This window comes from Candoia aspera, chromosome 1 (assembly GCF_035149785.1).
Source record: "Candoia aspera isolate rCanAsp1 chromosome 1, rCanAsp1.hap2, whole genome shotgun sequence".
Classification (NCBI taxonomy): Eukaryota; Metazoa; Chordata; class Lepidosauria; order Squamata; family Boidae; genus Candoia; species Candoia aspera.
Genome location: NC_086153.1, coordinates 7,135,003 through 7,154,339, shown reverse-complemented (window position 1 = coordinate 7,154,339; position 19,337 = coordinate 7,135,003). Strand labels below are relative to the sequence as shown.

Genomic DNA, 19,337 nt, shown 5'->3' with positions numbered 1-19,337 from the left:
GGATTCTAATTAATTAGCCAAAGGATCGGACCGTCACACAGATGAAACGTCTGCTGGACTAGGCAACATCTTCAGTGCACTGAAGATGTTGACTAGTCGGGCAACGAAACATCTGCAAGAGAACAACCGAGCTCAGAGAGCACCAAGGACTCCACGGTTTGATCCTGAACTACAGATGTTCTCTTCGGTTAGTGCAAATAACATAGGATGGTAACCTCCCATTTACCTAATGCATCTTCTTAATTTTCCCAGCCCTTGGAGTTCACAAAGCTTGATCAGGTGGGATTTCAAAAAGACCAAGCTACACTGCTGATAGTTAAGTGATAAACTTTTGCATTGCTTTTTTGCAGGTCCTACCAAGAAATCTGACTACCCCCTCCCCAAATTAAAGACAAAAATCCCTAAAGTGTCCTGCTGGTTTCAATTCCCAGCAGGCTTCTGGCTATGGCCCACATTGATACCGTCATTTCAGAACTCCAGGGCTCTCTCCCTCCTCACCCCCTGTTGCAAGATTAAATTATTTATATATTGTTTAAATAGCTAGGATTCCCAGCTGTTTCCCCAGCAGCATGAAGTAGAGGCTTCCAGTTCGAGCAAGGATTGAAAGCGTACTCACTGAAGATTAGCTATAAATAAAAATAAAAAGATTGGAGCTGTAAATGAAGGAGGGAGACTTGGTAATTAAGCACCGTCAGGTCTTGCAAATTGTCAAGTTTACATGGGGAGGGGGGTGTTAAAAGAAAAAGACAGGGCTTGAAATCCCCAGCATCATAGGGGACATGTCTGATCTGGTCTGAGTCCAGAAATGCCTACCCTGATGAGGCAACAGAGCTCCAGGGCCTCAGGAAGACAGGGGTTTTCCCCATCATCTCAACTGTTTTAGATGAACCTGGGGACCTTCTCTTTAGGATGGAGGCACTTTGGCACTGGGCTAGGCCCTCTCCAGGTACCCAGCCCGCTGATCCTTCCAGTCAGGCGGCGCTTGCTTTAATGGGCAGAGTTTTGCCAGGTTTCAGGCAGTTTCTCAGCTTGGCTGCTGCCTAGCTCTTTAACAGGATATGCCAGGGGTTGAATGTGGGAACTTTAGGGTGCAAAGCAGGGGCTCTCCATTAGAATGGCCCCCCTCAGATGGCTCCCAATGGTCTGTTCACACTCCTTCCTCCAACAGAGGTGTGGCACCTCAGCCTTTTCACTCAGCCCCCAGAGCAGCGGTGTCTTGAACACCCCACGACTGGCACAAGCCGACGAGAAATGCCGCTCTCTCCAATGCCTACAGCACTGCTGTTCTGAATGGCACTAAGTCAGCTATAAGGAAGCGGTGGTGCAGAGGGAAAGAGAGGGAGTGCAAGCCAATCCATGTCCAGAACTGTGTTGCGACAATTTCAACAACCATCAACAGGTCTGCCCAAGTCCACTTCCCTCTACAGGCGTGGCCACACCCCAAATTCCGGTTTCAGTGTTTATATTTTAACCTGATGTCTAATCTACCGTACTGCCTTAATACGTTCCTTATCACCTATGCTGTCTCCCTCCTCCCTCCCCCCCTTTTCCCCTAATCATCTGAATTGTGTTCACCAGCCCCCTTTAGTTTAAAATTTAATAGGGACATGTTTTGATTAGAAAATGGACATCATTATATAGTTTAAATTTATTACAGCTGCCCATTCCAAAAGACTCTGAGCGGTTTGTGGTATCCAAATACATAATTTAAAAAACAGTTTAAGAGACGTAAAACAGGACAAGGCAGATCAAACGAAAAACAACTGTATCAATAAAAACAAGATAAATAAAATAGAGGCCCCGCAGGCACACCAACCCCAGGCCTGGAACAGAGCCAGGTCCTAAGGGCCTTGCAGAATACTCTCCCTTCCCTTCCTTTTCTAGCCTGCCCACAATCTCTCACAATGCTTGCTGGCTGGGGGATTCTGGGAGTTGAAGTCCACACATCTTCAAGTTGCCAAGGTTTGAGAAACACTGTTCTAAAGTGAGAGGATTAGCAACTGAGGAGAGAGAACGCTAGCGGAGACATCCTGATTCCTGCCTGACACCCAGAAGAGCCATTCTATCGGCTCCAGGACTTTTAAAGTCCTTATTTGTCCATATCTGTCCTTCATGCCACTTTACAAATGCTCGAATTTTGTTTTCTGCTTTCTGATACTACAATTTTTTTCTCTGCATACTTAGAAACCAAAGTGGAAATGTTACATGCCAATCTTGCACTGGACAACACATCTGATTGGTATCTCTCTCTCCTCTCCAACCCCATCACTGGCCTACATGGAATTCCTGGTCACTTTTGGCCACCTGGCACTGCTCCATCCCTGCTCCACCAAGCTGCTAACTCAGAGGAACAAACTACTGCTGTCTGAGAAAGAGTGTGGCATAGTAGGTAATGCTAGGCTTACCGCATTTATTTACAGGACCAAATCATAAGCTTAAAAATAAAGAACTTATTTTTTACTTAATCTTAGCTGCTAAAACAATAATTGTGCAATGTTGGAAAACTCTAGATAACATAACAACTGAGTTGTGGATTAATAAGGCCTCTTCAATTGCTACATTAGAAACAATTACAGACAAAGTGAAATTAAGGAGACATCAGAGGCAAGAACCACAATTTTATCAAATTTGGATGGATTTTATGGTTTATCTCAATAGCAACAGACTATAATATGGTAATATTTTACATATATGGCAAATTTTCATATGTATACTACCAGTCTCTTTATTCATATCACAGTAGATCTCTTTGGCATTTTCTATATTTTTTTTCAATTTTTTTTTCTCTGTATGTATCTTAGATTTATGTAAATATAGTTGCCCGATTTTGTTTAGTTAAACTAATAAAAAAATGAAATGCAATACAAATTCTCATTTACCCAGAAAAAACTGTGGGGAAAACCTGGGGTCCTTCCCCCCTTACAAATCTTCTCATCTCTACCAAAAGCAAGAACAAAAATGACTCACTTCTGGGCTTCAATGTCCCACCCTAAATACAGCCTGTGTTCCTACTTTCTCTTCCTAAAAAAGCCAAGATTACATTTCTAGTTGGAAAACACAGCAAGGGCAAGAACACAGAATCACATAGCCCTATGGAAATTAAACAAGGTTGTTTAAAAAGAAGCATACAACAGAAAAGATCAATGCAGTCATACAGCTGACAAGCATACCCAACAGAGAATCATGCACCCTGGTATTCTTTTTTCCATGTAAAGAATAGAGGGATCCTGGGGGATGACATACCATGTAGTGAAATTTTTAATTAATGGGTCTCTTTAATGTGCAAATCAAGCTGAGATTGCTAGCTTTGACTTGCATTGGTTATAGAAAGGTGGGGTGGGGGATGTTAAGAGAGTTAGTTCGGTTCAGTGGCTAAGAAACGGGAAGAACTGAGTTCTAGTCCTTCTTTAGGCACAGAAGCTGGTTGGGTAACGTTGGGCCAGTCCTTCACTCTCAGCCCCTCACTTCGTAGGGTTGTTGTTGTAGGGGAAATAGGAGGAAGGAGCATCATGCATAACACCTTGAGTTGGTCAAAATAAAGGTGATATATAAGTTTATGCCAGATCCTAAGCTGAGGAACCTTCACATGCATGTGAGATCAGATGATGTACAATAGCCAAAGAATGCAAATCTATCCTTCAGGAGAGGAAGAAGGCTGGAAGGGAAGAAGAAAAATTATTTTACCTAAAATGCAACTGGACCAAAAGCAAGATGAAACACACACACACAAATCAACAAAACAATTTGGGGACAACCGTTGTAAACAAAAAATGCATCCCAGCTGCATTTCTGCAGTAAGATTTTTAAGAAGGTAAATGTTCAATATATTTCCAATATTCAAATACCTCAGGACTGCTAATGAATTAAAATAAAGGTAGTTTCTCTCAAATTGAGTTTGATGCTTAGCAATTTTGTGGACACCACACCTCCATGTTGATTTCTTCTCAATAACGTAGAAATGATTTGTCATCATCTTCTTCTGGAAAGTTTGTAGATTTCCTAATCTAGCCGACAGCCCTGCAATTTCCTGGCATTCTTCCATCGAAGTACTAACCCAGGTTTGACCTGCTTAGTTTTCTGAAACCAGTTACAAGAAATAAAATTTTGGAAGACATAGATGAATGAAATTTGAATCCAAGGGAAAATGTGGACATGAAGCAGTGGGGGGAAAAACAAGGAAGCCGCCAAATCAGTCTGGATATCAGCTACCAGAGAAAAGAAGGTCCATGCAGCAGGTCACAAGGAAACAATCCATCAGAACCAGATCAAGTTTGGAACTGCCATGCAGCAGTTCATGTAATGGTCAATAAAAGACTGAGGTATCATGAAAAGGAACATCTCATGAATGTTGCTGGCAAGGGATTAAAACAGTTCCCAATCTGGGGAACTCTGAGATGCACGGTCTTCAGTTCCCAGAATTCCCCAGGCACCATGGCCATTGTTAAGAATACTAGGAGCTGAAGTCCACACATCTCAAAGGTGCCCAGATTGGGATACAATGGATTAAAAGGAAAGCTGTAAAAGAGTTCATTTTGAGAGACTTCACTAATCCTGCATGTCACCATTGGATTCTGGCACTTCAATTCTCCAAAACCCTTTGCTATCTTGGCCAATTTGCAGTGGGAAAATATGAGCAATTGTGTGTATGCGTGTGCATATATGTATAACACATAAGGAAACTGTATCCAATAAAAGGACCTTTGCAGGTTAAGAGGTTCTATGTGTACTGCATATTTTTACTTGAGTATTCCAATTTTTGTGTAAGATCCTGAAGCTTGCATCTCCACTTAAAGTATGTGAAGGAATTCCTTAATATACTCACCTCCCTCCAACCCCCATCCTGCTGACCAAGATTCTGTGCTATTAAGCCTCAGCGACTCCTATCTAGACCCAAATGGCTTAAGTAGATCACAAGGGAGGTGACCTGCGTATGGGTTTCACTGGGGAATTTGAAAGAAGAAAAGAATGTGAGAACTATAAGGGGAGATAACATTGACCCAGAAAGCCTCCATTGAAAGAGAGTGATTATCACTGTCTGGGCTATTGGTTCTGAAATCTCAAGCAATGGTGTGTGTGAAGGCCTGAATGGAGGAATTTGCAATGTACAGGTCTGCAAACTAGGAAGCTAAAAACAAAAGGGAGGGAGATATACACATCAGAAAAGAAGATGCAACTGGAGAAAGCCAGAAAGAACAGCTGTTCTAAACCTAAGGCATTCTTCAACTGATTCCCTCCATGTGTGTTAGACAAGGACCTAGTTTACATATTGGCTGGATTCACACAATATACCCGGGAGAGCATCCAGAAGCTACAATGAGTAACCCTTTGTTGGCAGGTGAGAGCCACTACAACCAAGGAACTCTGGGTCTGTGGCTCCCAACAGGTTTCCAAGTAAGTCAAAGTGCTGGTTTAACAAATAAAGCCTTTTATGGTTTAGCTCCTAGCTATCTCCAGAACCACCAAATTCCAGCAGAACCAATTCAGCCAGTCCACTCATCTCAAGTAGGGTTCTTGAAGGTTTTCCTCATGTGTGATGTTCAAGAGATAATGTTCTTTTATGGGGATTTATCCCTCTGGATGCAACTCAGATGGCACCCTCTTCGCTGGCCTCAGAGAGGTAGTGAAGACAGATGTTTTCCAGAGAGACTTTAGCTTATAAGAACTGCTGCTTGGATTGTGGATACTGGAATGGGTTGCTGGATTTATCAGTTTCATTTGTTTATGTATTACTTTATCTGCTGATTGATTTCACTAATCTTATTAGTTCTACACATTTTAACTCTGGCATTGTAAATTGCTGGGGAACTTTTTCAGTATGATGTTATGACATAATGACAGTATGGCATTATATAAAAATCATCAACCAACCAACCAACCAAATACAGTAGGGACTGGCTATGATGGACTTGGCTAGTTTGTGGTTCAGTATATTGTGGGAATCCAGCCATTGCCTTAGGGTATTGCATGAACCAGACCGTCATATTAAGCTTGCAGGAACAGATCTGGTTCACATATGATGCTAAGCTATTACATGCTTTCTTTGGTTTATAGTTGTTAAGCACACCATTGCTTAACAGTGGCCAGGTTCCCATAAGGCACTAAATATGGGTTAACAAAACAAACGTGTTGGGTTCAAAACAGCCCACTTTGACCCAATATGAACATCCTGGGATGACGATGCTAGTTGTAGCCAAATACATCTGGACAAGAGAAGGCTATCGTCTAATAGAAGAGGTCAGTCATGGTATTTATATAGAATATTAGGATCCCAACTGAAGTCAAAAAATAGCATTTATAACATGCCTTTCCTCCCCAACAGTTGAACGACAGCTGAGTCTTCCTCTTAGCCTAAAACCCATTTCAATTATATACATGGAATTCATATATTTGGTCTAGTGGTTAAGGCAACGGGCTAGAAACCAGGAGACTGTGAGTTCTAGTCCCGCCTTAGGCACGAAAGCCGGCTGGGTGACCTTGGGCCAGTCACTCCCTCTCAGCCCAACCCACCTCACAGGGTTGTTGTTGTGGGGAAAATAGGAGGAGGAGGGAGTATTAGGTATGTTCACCGGCTTGAGTTATTTATAAAAATAATAAAGGTGGGATAAAAATAAATAAATAAATAAAATATTCTGCCAGACCATAGTTTGTTTTAACCATGGTTGTTGAACAAACTAGAGAGTCCTGATACACACACAATTACAATGGCTGGCCCACATAATATGCCATCCCAAATGTAAAGAAAATGCAAGATGGCTTAGCGTAATGTGTGAAGCCAGCTATCAGCTTCCTGTGGTCCCACAACAGCCTGCTCTTAGGAGCTACCCAGTTTTGCATCCTCCAGCACAGCTGGCTGAATTTGTATTTAAGGGGGGAGTGTGTGTGACGTGGACAACCCCTCTGCTCTCAAGGGTGTAAAGACTAAACAAAGCTACACTGCCTCTTTAAAAAAAACAAAAGCCATCCTATATAAATTATGGCCATAAACTTTTTTTTCCCCTGCAGTGCAGCCTAATTAATTCCTGTTCCATACACAAAGGGAAATGCTGGGTGACAAATGGGTGTGAAGCTTGAAAGCTGCCACGTCGGCAAAACATTTTCTACTTCAATTTATAAGCCATTTTGCAGTAAATCATCCACCAGAATCTGAGATCCACAGGCCGATGACAGCCGGGCCGTGCGGTGGTATGTAAGGTAAGACAGCAAAGGGGCTCCTGAGGGAGGAGGGGAAGAGTCGGGGTGTGTGTGTCATTTTTCCTACATGCCCACCTCCCCATTTAAAATTCTGTGTCGCAAAGTCCCACCATTCGCCCAACTGGCATGGGTCTTTCGTGTCTGCAGTTCTGTGCACAAGAAGAAGTGGCAGCTTTAATAAAAGGAACGATACAGGAGAGTCCATGGGTTCAAAATCTGCAAGATGGCAGGTGTGGCAAATGCATCTACAAAAAAGACAGGGCTTAGACTGTGATCCCCATCTTGCAGATTTCAGCTCCTCCCTGTGGACCCCTCCAGTATACCGCCTTTCATGCAGAAGCTCAAGGAAACATACACAACGCACCTTCCTCCCATTTTCCCCCACAATAGCCTTATGAGGTATGTTAGGCTGAGAACGAGTGATTGGCCCAAAAGTGACACTTCCATGGCTGAGGAAGGACTTGAACTTGGCTCTTCCTGGTGCCAAACCAACAAGTTACTCTCATATGACAGACCTCACATCCAAATCTACAGCTTGTTGTTATTTGTTTAATCACTTCCGACTCTTCGTGACTTCGTGGACCAGCCCACGCCAGAGCTTCCTGTCAGTCGTCAACACCCCCAGCTCCCCCAGGGACGAGTCCGTCACCTCGAGAATGTCATCCATCCACCTTGCCCTTGGTTGGCCCCTCTTCCTTTTGCCCTCCACTCTCCCTAGCATCAGCGTCTTCTCCAGGGTGTCCTGTCTTCTCAATATGTGGCCAAAGTAGTTCAGTTTTGCCTTTAATACCATTCCCTCAAGTGAGCAGTCTGGCTTTATTTCCTGGAGGATGGACTGGTTTGATCTCCTTGCAGTCCAAGGCACTCTCAGAATTTTCCTCCAACACCACAGTTCCAAAGCATCCATCTTCCTTCACTCAGCCTTCCTTATGGTCCAGCTCTCGCAGCCACATGTTACTACAATTGCAGCAAAAATTCCTCCAAGGAGCCAGCAGAACTGTGCAAAGACCTAAGCCCATGCGAAGTCCACACATCTTAAAGTTGCTGAGATTGAGTAACACCGACTTAACCAAAGTCTATCAATTAACATTCCCATTTTACAGGTGAGTTACGCAGGGGCTTAGAGATAAAAAAATTAACAAGATGCCAGCTATGGCAAATTCTCCCCCTTCAATGTTATTTATAATTACTGTAAAGTATCAGAAGTGGGAAACTCCTGCTGATGTACTAATAATCTACCAGTAGAACTCTGATCAAAGTTATGCCCATCAGTGAACTAAGTCACATAGAATTGGAGGCAAAGGTGCCATGCAACTATTCCAAAGGTGGTAAATATTCATATAGAGTTGCCATTCAGCTTAAAAACATAGGTTTCCCCTCATCAAGGCAAAAGGGAACATCTAGTCAAACATCTGTAAGAGTGGGCATAGAAGGACCTGGTGGAAACTTACAAAGAAGATAATCAAGACAATTGTCCTGCTCTTTCATGCCCCTTCTGACAACAACTTACAGTATTCAATATGCACACTGTCTTTGAAGATGGTAGTCAGGAAGAACAGAGGAGTTACTGGCTTATAACAATTTTATAACCCCAAGGTTCTCTGCTATCATCAGCAACAACACACCACAGCATCCCATGAAACTTCTGTATGGAAAGAAGTGACCTGCCGCTGCAGTAATAACCCATCATTCTCTAAAGAGCTGCACTCCAGATATGTTAAACTTCAGTTCCCATTTTCCTACCAGCTATGCCGGTTGGGGATTAGGCAAGGCGAAGTTCAGCAAGTGCAACAGGCTGAGATAGCTCCAAAGATCTTGAACAGACCACTTTCCTTTTTCTAATGAATTTTAACGGGCTGGCAGTTGTCTGGAATTCTCCCAAGGAGACACACATATTGTTCCAAGCCTTAGATCTTCAATGATCCCACGTACCAGTGACAATACATGTACAGAAAACTCTACATTACTGGAAACACACACACACACACACACACACACACACACACACCAGCTATGGTTACCATCGAAGTTTAGAACCCATTCATTCTACTCTCACGTCCGTAGAATAAGTAGGCAGAAACGTGCTCTTACGCACACAGCTACTTACAATAAACATTTATTCCTTACAACAACAAATTCACCTACTTGCTCTAGGTTTTTGCCCTTTATTCATAACTCGCAATTATTCATTCCATTTTGCCTTCCAAATGCAACTATTCTGGCCTTTGGTAACGTTAATTTTCAGATCCATACCCCTCATTCCACCATATAATCTATTTAACATTCACTGCAAATCATCCAGGTTCTTAGCCAACAACATGGCATCATCTGCGTACAAAAGAAAATGTGTGTTCCCATTCCAGACATCTCTGCTGTCACCATAGGCATTGCTTATACATTTATCCATAAATACATTAAACCAAGAGGATTTCAGACATCCCCATCTTACCCTCCGCTCAATGCTGAACCGTTCAATAAGCATTCCATCTATTCTCACACTTGACTTCCATAATATAACTTATAACCTTCAGCAACTATACAATTGTGTAAAATATTCTGTAATTTAAGCCTATGCATTTTATCACACATTTTCCCTAAGTCAAAGAGACTTTGTGTTCCCTATGGTTCCACAAAAACATGAAGGGGTTCCATGAGAGACAAAGGCCACTCAAAATGTTCACTCAACATCGCCAGTTTTCCATCACTAGAGCTTGATCAGGGATTCCAGGAATTATTTTAACTAAGAGGTTCCACGACCTGAAAATGTTTGAAAACCCCCACTCTAAATCAGCAATAATATACAATATACAATAATATATAATACAATATATATAATAATACAATATACAATACACAGTAATATAAAATATACAATGAACTTTCTTATCTTCAAACATTTAAGAAACCACTGAAGAGCAAAATCTGGTTTCCCAACCACCTGCTTGCCATAAAACCACACTATACGTCCACATTTTGCATACTGTCACCTATTGTAGCCTTTCAGTCTAAATTTTGCTAACCGTCTCCCAGGCACACTTAAAATAATCCTTCTGCATTCACTTTTGCTTTGGATGGGAGAACAATAATGCTAATGTTGTTCTGCAACATATGCATTAAAAAGTTGAGCAGCTATAAGCAGGCTGCATCCACGTTTTAATTTTTCTTCAATTACATCATCTACACCCAGCCTCACCCTTTTTCAACATTCTCACAGCATTTATGCCTTCCTTTTCAACATTTTTAAAGACACATTTATAACATTTGTTTCAATTCCACTATTCAACACATCCCTATCATTCCATTTTATATGGTCTAATAAAATACCCAGTGTAAAGTTCAAGATTTTACAAGAGTTGGAAGCAGTATCGAATTTTAAATTGTACTACCATTTTGCTGAACTTTGATAACAGATTGGATTATAATATTTTGTGGCTGGGTTGCTTCTACGGAAGGAACAGGACTTCTGGGTGATCTTCACAAACTTTTTTGGTGTGATAAATTTTTTTTAAAAAATGCATTGTTTAAGGAATCATTCAATAATAAGTTGTGTTTTGAGAGCAAGGGATAAATAGAAAAAAAAAGAATTAGTTCCAGATTTATTGTCTCTTGTATTACATTATTTGCATGAAGAAGAATGTATAAAATATTGATTAGTGAAGGGACAATGATTCATATCGGGACAATGATTCATATAGATTGCAAGACAATTATTAATCTGACAAAGATGAAATCCTTCAAGAGTTCCTTCTCAAAACAGCAAGAACCAGATATGCAGTAGTATAGTCCAAAATTAATTACAAAACCAAGGTGGTATACTAAGAGATCTGACTGAGTTTGAAATACTTATCACAAAAAAATTCAGATAATTTGTTATAAATAAGCCCCAATGAATTGTAAAATAAGTTGCTGTTAAGATTCAGAATGTGAAAAGGTAAAAGATCACTATATGATTAAATGGATGCAGAATTTAAATAGAACAACTAGCATTCAACAATGGGTGATCAATGGAAGAAAAATGGCAAATTCACAATAAATATTACACTTAGAGAAATCTAGTAAGAGATGTCCTATTATCGGTACACAACAATACTGATTGTGCAAATAGGCAATTCACTTTCTAAAAATGTTGGAGAAGTAAGAAGCATTTCTTTTTTCTCATTTTTGTTGGCAATGTTGTAGAGTTCAGCAATTTTGGAAAACAATTTACTAAAGAACAAAACAAACTGAAAGGTGGATTTTTCTTCTCAGCCTGTTATTTTCTTATTAAATATTTCTAAACCTTTTTCCTACAAACAATGTAGACCTGGCTTTGCACATAGAAACAGCAGCTATGATTCTTTATGCTTCCCATTGGAAATTACGAACAACCCCGGCTGCAGAATGGCAAATTAAGTATGTGCTGATATCAAAACTAACTGCACATCTGAAAAACAAACTGGATACAGTATTTAACTCAGTGTGGAAATCATTTTGGGAATACAATCATATAAACGGGGTTTCACCACATCCAAAGTTTTTGCTTTTCTATAATTTAAGATTTTAATATTCAACTTTTTAATGATTAGTTCAACTCACAAAATTTTCTGTATTAGGCAGAAATTGTCGCATTTTTGAAAATTTTGGCTTTTAACTTCGCTAATATTAGTCACAATTGTTAATTACTGTATAACAATCTAATTTTAATATTGACTTATTTTACTTCTGCCAAACTTTCAAACTGATGCAAGACATTTTAATAGGCAGCTTTATATCACTGCTATTTTGAAATTTTATAGCACTTTATTATGCTTGCATCATGTTTTCTTTTTCGCTTTTCTTATTCTTCCCTATTTTTCTCTCTGATTGCATCTGTAAAATTAATCAAATGTAAATTATGTTTTTTAAAAAAATCACTAATTCCCCTGCAAACCTCTAAAATCCTACCTCACCAGTTTATTGCAAATCATTTCACTTTTATTTTTAATAAAATTCAGTCTGTTCAAGGCTCCTTGTTTAGCCATTTCACTTTTTATTTTCATCCAAATTGCTCTGCATTTTCTGTACCTCTTTTACCTTTACACTTTCTTTGGTCTCTTTGGTGCAATGTATTTCTATATAGTACGTATGTGAATCTATATGTATGTATATGTATACACACACACACACGCACACACACACAGATTATACAGTATCTTCCTCTCATCCTCATTTTTCTAGCAATCATTCTCTTATATGCATTTTTATTGCCCTATTTTTTCTTACTTCTTCATTCTACCAAGCATCCTTTTCCAACCTTCTCTTCGGCTGAACTCCACATGCTTCTGAAGCCCTCTGTAACATAACCTTTTTCACTCTGTTCTAAGCAGGGACCACATCCCCTTTTCTTGCATTTACTTCCCATGAGCCCTTTCTCCAACCTTACAGTTTTGGTCAATCGAGGCTTTAACATAACAGTACAAGAGAAACATGCCCAAACTGAGTGTTAGCAGGGAATGGTGCATGTGGCATGACTAAGATTGGTAACCTAGTATATGCCATGTTTATCTTGCTCAAGAGCATTAGCTCAAAACATACAATCATCATTGTAAAAGCACTTTAAAAAAAAAAGGCAGTGGTTGCTGGAAATCAGCAAAGATTTCTCAAGAGCAAGTATAATCAGGCACTGAAACCAGCTGGGTGACTTTGGGCCAGTCACTCTCTCTCAGCCCTAGGAAGGAGGCAATGGCAAACCACTTCTGAAAAATCTTGCCAAGAAAACTGCAGGGACTTGTCCAGGCAGTCGCCAGGAGTCAAAAACTGACTTGAAGGCTCGCATACACACACACACACACACTTGATATAGTGACTATGATCCAGGATGCTGTGAACAGCCATCAGTACTGCTACGCATGAATTTGTCTTTTAAAATCATCTAAATTGGTGCCCATCAGCCACATTTATTTTTCTCAAGCCTTCTCATCCTCTATATTTCCATAGCTGTGTTCTATTTTAAGTTTAGACTTATCTCCATAATGCTTTCTATGGTAAAGCTTACTGTTTTAGCCACTGCCATTTTAACTGACTGCTTTATTATGTTCTTTTTGCTTTGATTTATACAGATTTGGATTTTATTTGTGTTTTTACTGTATATTGTTCTGAGAGCTATTAACTGTAAGACAAATAATGTCTTGGAAATAAGGTTATGGGAGTCCTATATTTTCAACACAGAACTATCTCAGGTACTAGCTTCCAGATCCCAATAGATGGTTAAGCCAGTCAGGATTTTATTTCTAAATCCTTTAAATATACGGCACTTACTAGCTGAAGATACCATCAACAGGAGCCATGCTAAAAGCACAAAATCTTCTTTTAACACTCTGGCAGAGCTTTAAAAAAAAGTACTATATATGAAATTCCACCTCTTTACAGGATTTATATATTACACTCTATGTTCATAACTGAGTTTTGCTTATGGGAAATATCAAAATGTCAACCATTGTTTCTGTTAAAGGTCTTAACGATATCACAGTTTTTGGACCAGTAATGAAACACATCGTTTGCTGTAGTTTGTAATGCATCTCATTAAATACGTTAATAGCATACGTTTTACTAAAAGGTCAGGCTTACTGTTGCTAGGACTTTGCCTTTTAAACCAAAAAAAAAAAAAGCTGGGGAGGGGGTTTGGTTTAAAGCAGCAGCTAACTGTGCAGCATAAAGCATTTCACCTGATGCAGGTCTTCAAACATGGAGGAGCTGTTTCAATCATGAATTGGTGAATTAGCATCACAATCTCTTATGAAGAGCCTATGAAATCTAGTTGCCTTGGCATCAAGGGATTTGATGCCGAGGGAACCTACTGCCCTTTGAACAGGTCCCACTTCCTAATTAAAATTCTACCACGAGGCATCCCATGAAAGATCTGCCTGGACTGAAAAATTCTTCTGGAAAACTCAAAAGCTTCCTCACTAATTTGGAGTATGCATGCATGCGTTCAGTTTTATGGTTCTCTTATACCCCACCATCTTCCCTTAAACCAGTCTTTTCCTTCTGCCCCCACAACTGGCTCCTTAGCTCTCGACTACCATGTGCACCACAAACAAAAATACAAACAGAAAATTTTCCAAGCAGAAAATTCAGCCGGGCAGTTGGTGAGAAGATGGGAGAGTCAAAGGCAAGCTATTTCCAACTCCGGTTCAAGCCAAAGAGGGATTCCAAAGACACCACCATCCAGCTAGTCTGAATCTGCCTTTTTAATCAAGTCAAACTATTAACCCACAAGGCACAGAACTGCCTCCTCCAAGTCTTAAGCTGTAATCACAAGCTATATCAGGTTTTTTTAAACCATGGTTGGCTAACAAATAATAGTGACCAGTTTTACACATACATTAGGCTATAGCTTTAAGCTAAGCAAAGATACACGTTATAACTTAGTGGACTGTGGCAACCAGGTCAGTCTGGGGCACAGAGAACAGATTTTTTAACTTTTTAATTTTTTTAATGCTAGTGGCTGAGATCTGGATTCATATTTTACATTAAACTCTGACTTGCCTGCGCCTGTTCATTAAATCAACCATAAATGGGTTTGCACAAATTGCCAATGTGTATAATCATGGCTCACAAATCACGATGGATGGATTCAGGCAATATGCTAAGCTAAATCCAAAGCAAACCCCATTTACAGCTTGGAATGATGTCTGAACCCACTCAACGTTTCTGCTCTATCACTAATGAGCATTTCTACCTGCTAGTTGAGAAGAGCTGGCTACTGCATCATGCATGGAAACAAAATGCAAAGAAGTCAGCCAGAAGGGAAGAGTGTTAGGAAGATGTGCTAGAAATATGGCCATAGAGAATAACTACAAAGGGCTGCTCCAATTCCATTAACAAACCATGGTCTGTCCTATAATCACTTCAGAAACAAGAACTTCCAATCATACACTCTGAGTTCAGACACTGAAATAATGTGCTTGTTTGGTTTATGGCTTTAGCACACTGCAAATTCATCCACTTGTGGTTTATTCAACAAACCAGAATTCAATGAACCATGGCTTTGTACTATGCCCGAAACCAGAAAGAAAGAGGCAACCTATGCTTCAGAGCTGCTTCTCTACTCCTTTTGATCACAGCGATCAGTAATAGAACAGAACAGAACAGAACAGGACTTTTATTGTCATTTAACTATACACCAAAGTGTACATTAAAATGAAATTTTGTTGCAATTGGCTTGAGCAATAAAATAAGAATACCATAATTACTATAATATGTAATATATATTCTTTACCCATTCCACTTCTCTAATCTTTATCCCTAATAAATATCAGTCCTACACACAGCATGTGTATCCATGGGGCGAGAAGGGATTATTAAGAGTTCAGAAGTCTAATAGCCCAGGGGACAAAACTATTACCTAATCTAGCTGTTCTACATAGTATATTAATAGTATATTAGAATAGAATAAAATAGAATAGAATACTATATTAAGTTAAAAAAATAACAATACTATGGGTAGCATCCTTTTGTTGTATCAAGCATTGCAACACAATGCTTGTGTTGAACATCAAAAAGCATTGGTTTGGTGAATAAAGCACAGTACAGTTAACTTTTTTTTAAACTGAGGAACTGGGACAGAAGATTCAAGCCCTGAGAGGGATTAAAAGTAGAGTCAGTGCCTAAAGAAATGTTAGATTAAAAAAACCTGGAAAGGTGGACAAGCAGGTTTACCAGTGGACATTAAGTGTGATTCCAGACCCATTCCCAATCTCTCTTACCACTTAAATCAGTTTTTCTCAACCCTGGCAGCTTTAAGATGTGTGGACTTCAATTCCCAGAATTCCCCAGCCAGCCATGGCTGGCTAGGGAATTCTGGGAGTTGAAGTCCACACATTTTAAAGCTGCCAGGGTTGAGAAACATTGACTTAAATGATAAAGCAGACCTAGGAACATGTGTTTAATTTGTGTAATTAATACACAGAGGTTACTGTGGCCCCCAATTTTCATTTTCTCTCTCTTAAGTATGGTAGAATACCCACAGCAACTTGTCTGAAAGGAAACTCATAATATGTAATCAATACTAGCAATGATATAAAAATGCCTAAGCATAAGTAGATTCTTACTGTTCTTGAGCACATTAGAAAATTCTTGTCCTCCTCTTTTCTTGAACTCGGAGAAGGTATCTGGCTGTGGAAGTTGGTTGGCAATTAAGAGGGCCTTCTGCAATTTGATTCGGCTTTCCAAGAGCTGATCCCACAGGGCTTTGGGGGAAATAAAGGAAGTGGGGGGTGGGGGGAGAGAGAAACACAAAACTTAGTAGTCTCATTAGTTTTTTGTAGCCATGGGTTTGGATAGAGCAGATGCCTCACAAAAAAGGGTTCCACAATTCCATTTTTCTGGTCTTATCTCAATTCCTTGGAGGGAAGGCAGAAACCGTCTTTTTCCAAGCATTGCAACCTTTTTTATTCAATTCAAGCAAAATACAAACGCTTGGATTTCTTCCATTTCTCTTCCCCCCGTCCCCATTTATTTAAATTATTAGATGAATTTCACTCCTGAGGCGGTTAAAACAACAACAAAGCCGTATCTGAACGAGTAAAGTAACATAAAAATAAAGCATAGAAATTAAAGCCAGCCACAAAATCAGGGCTTCTACAGAAAACCCCTCAGCAATTTTACAGAATACAGTGTTCATATCTATCCTAGCATTAATCCGTTTAATAAATATTTTGCAGATACTCTTATGCGAACACATTTTACTGGATCAGACTTCCTTAGCAGCAGAACTGTAGGAGGAACCTTCAAAACTAAAAGTAAAAAATAGGTTTTAGGCAGCCCTTCACATTAAACAATTTAAAAAGAAATACATACTGATGGCCCAATCTGAAGTTTCATTTTGTTTTCAACTGTTTGGTACAATCTGACATCTGTGGTCCAGCTAAACAATGGCCCAATAATTTTTTTTTAATGTTTAAGATTTAACAAAGAAGATCAGTGTTTGAAGTCTCACAAAAACAGTTAAAATTGTTCTTAAGTCTAGTCTGGACTGAAAAGGATGGCTCTTCTCCCTTGAAAGTGGAAAGAATGGAAGCTCTTGAGAAGTGAATTTTAACAGTTTGGCAACAAGTCCCTCTCCCGTGTGGCTACCTTAGAGCGTGATGCCATCTTGAAATTTGGCATTCCTACAATCTTAACATCTGTGCAGATTCCTATCAAGAGAGGCAGTCCCTATCTCTTAGAGCTTAAGAAACTGCAAATAGCACATTGGATGTTATGCCAGTGCCTGCCAGGTAGCCGCACCTGGCTGACCTTGACCAATTCTGAAATACTAAGTAGAGCTGGGCCTAATTAGTACTTGGATGGGAGACTACCAGAAAATCCCACAGCTGTAGGCTGGACTGGGGAGTCTGGGATGAAGCCAATGTCAGACTACCATATTGCTGCCAAGAAAGTCGCATGACTATGAAATCTCCAAGAGTGGAACTTAAACTGAAAGAGACATTATTATTTTTTTTATCATGTAGCTGTTTACAGCTTAACTGCCACATTCTGTACCTAAAAAGCTGCCTTGCAGCATAATTGTTGCACTGCACCCCCAGTAATGATTGTTCCAATTAGTTCTTGGACACTTCTGTGAGGTAAATGATCTTCTACATGCAAAGCACATGTCCCATCACTGAAAGAAGGTTCCTCCCACTTTTCAAAGGGGATCTCTGTTGACTCTCTACACAGGAAGCCAGGAAGACATCACCCAGAAACAAAGGAGGCCATCCTACTGACCTATTTGATTTTTCACAGCTTTCCCCTTTGCCACTTCTTCAGCTGCTTTGCCTTGAGTGTGAGTCAAGAGGACTCCATCATCTAGATCTCTGTTGACATCTGTCAGTTCCTCCTCACTCTCCTTCATTCTTTCCTGTGAATCTGTTTCACCTTCGCTGTCTTCTCCTGTGCTGGCATCCTCTTCTTCCTCACTCCCAATCTCATCCATCCCTTCTGCAAATTTCTCAAAATCATCAATTGCCTGGAAACTGAAGGCTGGTTTTTTCAGGGCGTTGGACAGCTCTCTCTCTTCTTCAGCTTCACTGGAGGCCTCCTCCTCCTCCTCTTCCTCCATTGTTTCTGGACTGTCATCTTCAGCCAAAGTGTCACTGCCAAGATCACCTTCATCTGTCTCCTCATCTGATGTTTCTTCATCTACCAATCAGAAAACACAATGGTTAAGGTCGATGGAATGTAAACTACAACTGCAACGATCCATTCGTGACCAAGAATATGACTTTTAAGAAGCCAGAAAGTAACCGTGGGAGTGTTTATAACTATTTTCTTGTTTATTTCAGGGGCAATAACCTACAAGCCAGATGCAGGAACAGTTACCTAATCTCCGAAGAACGATTATGCACTTTTTAAAAATTCTAGTGGCACCAACTTTTTTTGGGGGGGGGTAATTGCAACATTTGGTGGGGAGGTGAGAAATGAATAAATGGGTATACACTTGTTTATTAACACACAGGAAAAGGCACTGGTTTCTGAACTCTGGAAGGTTAATGTAAGGAAATGTGCTTTTGGCTGAAAAAGGTTTAGCGCCCACAATTTATTGGAAGGTTTCTATTTAAGCAGTCTGTTCTTTATTTATGGTATTCATATAGAGCAACTTTTAATAAATGTCAACAAGGCAGTAGGATAACAGAAGCATACAGCAAAAGTTAAGGGGGGAAAAGAGAAACTATAAAACATATTTTAACATGATTAATAATCTGAAGATGCCAAATTAAAGAGGTGTTTTTTTTTTACAATTTTCCCAAAAGGCAAGAAAGAGCAGAACCAATCTCAGCGCTGAAGGAAAAGCATCTGAATTTAGGGAATGATATAAGAATCAACACATGGATTTTCTAAGCATGGGCACTTTTTTAAAAGAGTCCCTTCCGCAGACTTTAATTCACAATCAGGGTCATGAAGAGAAAGGCAGTTTTGACAGACCCTAAACTCTTAATCTTTAACACTTTAAGGATTAAAACCAACTGCTAGAATCCAGCCTAGAGAACAGCTCACAACCCAGGGACATATTTAATACAGGAGTAAAATCCCACATTTTGTGTCAGCTGTAGCTTCTGAGCACTCAGTGGTATAGGGCTAGTAGAGAGAACCACTTCTGAAGAGCTTCTGCAGAGAAGTGAAAATCTGGGTCACTGAGGGGATGT

The 19,337-nt window shown here is 39.9% G+C and overlaps 1 protein-coding gene across 1 annotated transcript in view; it reads right to left on the bottom strand.

The window, feature by feature from the left end:
- AATF (apoptosis antagonizing transcription factor) overlaps window positions 1-19,337 on the bottom strand; it is an 89,806-nt gene that overhangs the window by 53,651 nt on the left and 16,818 nt on the right. The window contains exons 3-4 of the mRNA XM_063296733.1: window positions 17,920-18,333; window positions 16,263-16,400 (exon numbers count right to left, since the gene is read on the bottom strand). Coding sequence (XP_063152803.1) covers window positions 16,263-16,400; window positions 17,920-18,333 — 552 coding nt within the window. The remainder of the gene's footprint in view (window positions 1-16,262; window positions 16,401-17,919; window positions 18,334-19,337) is intronic.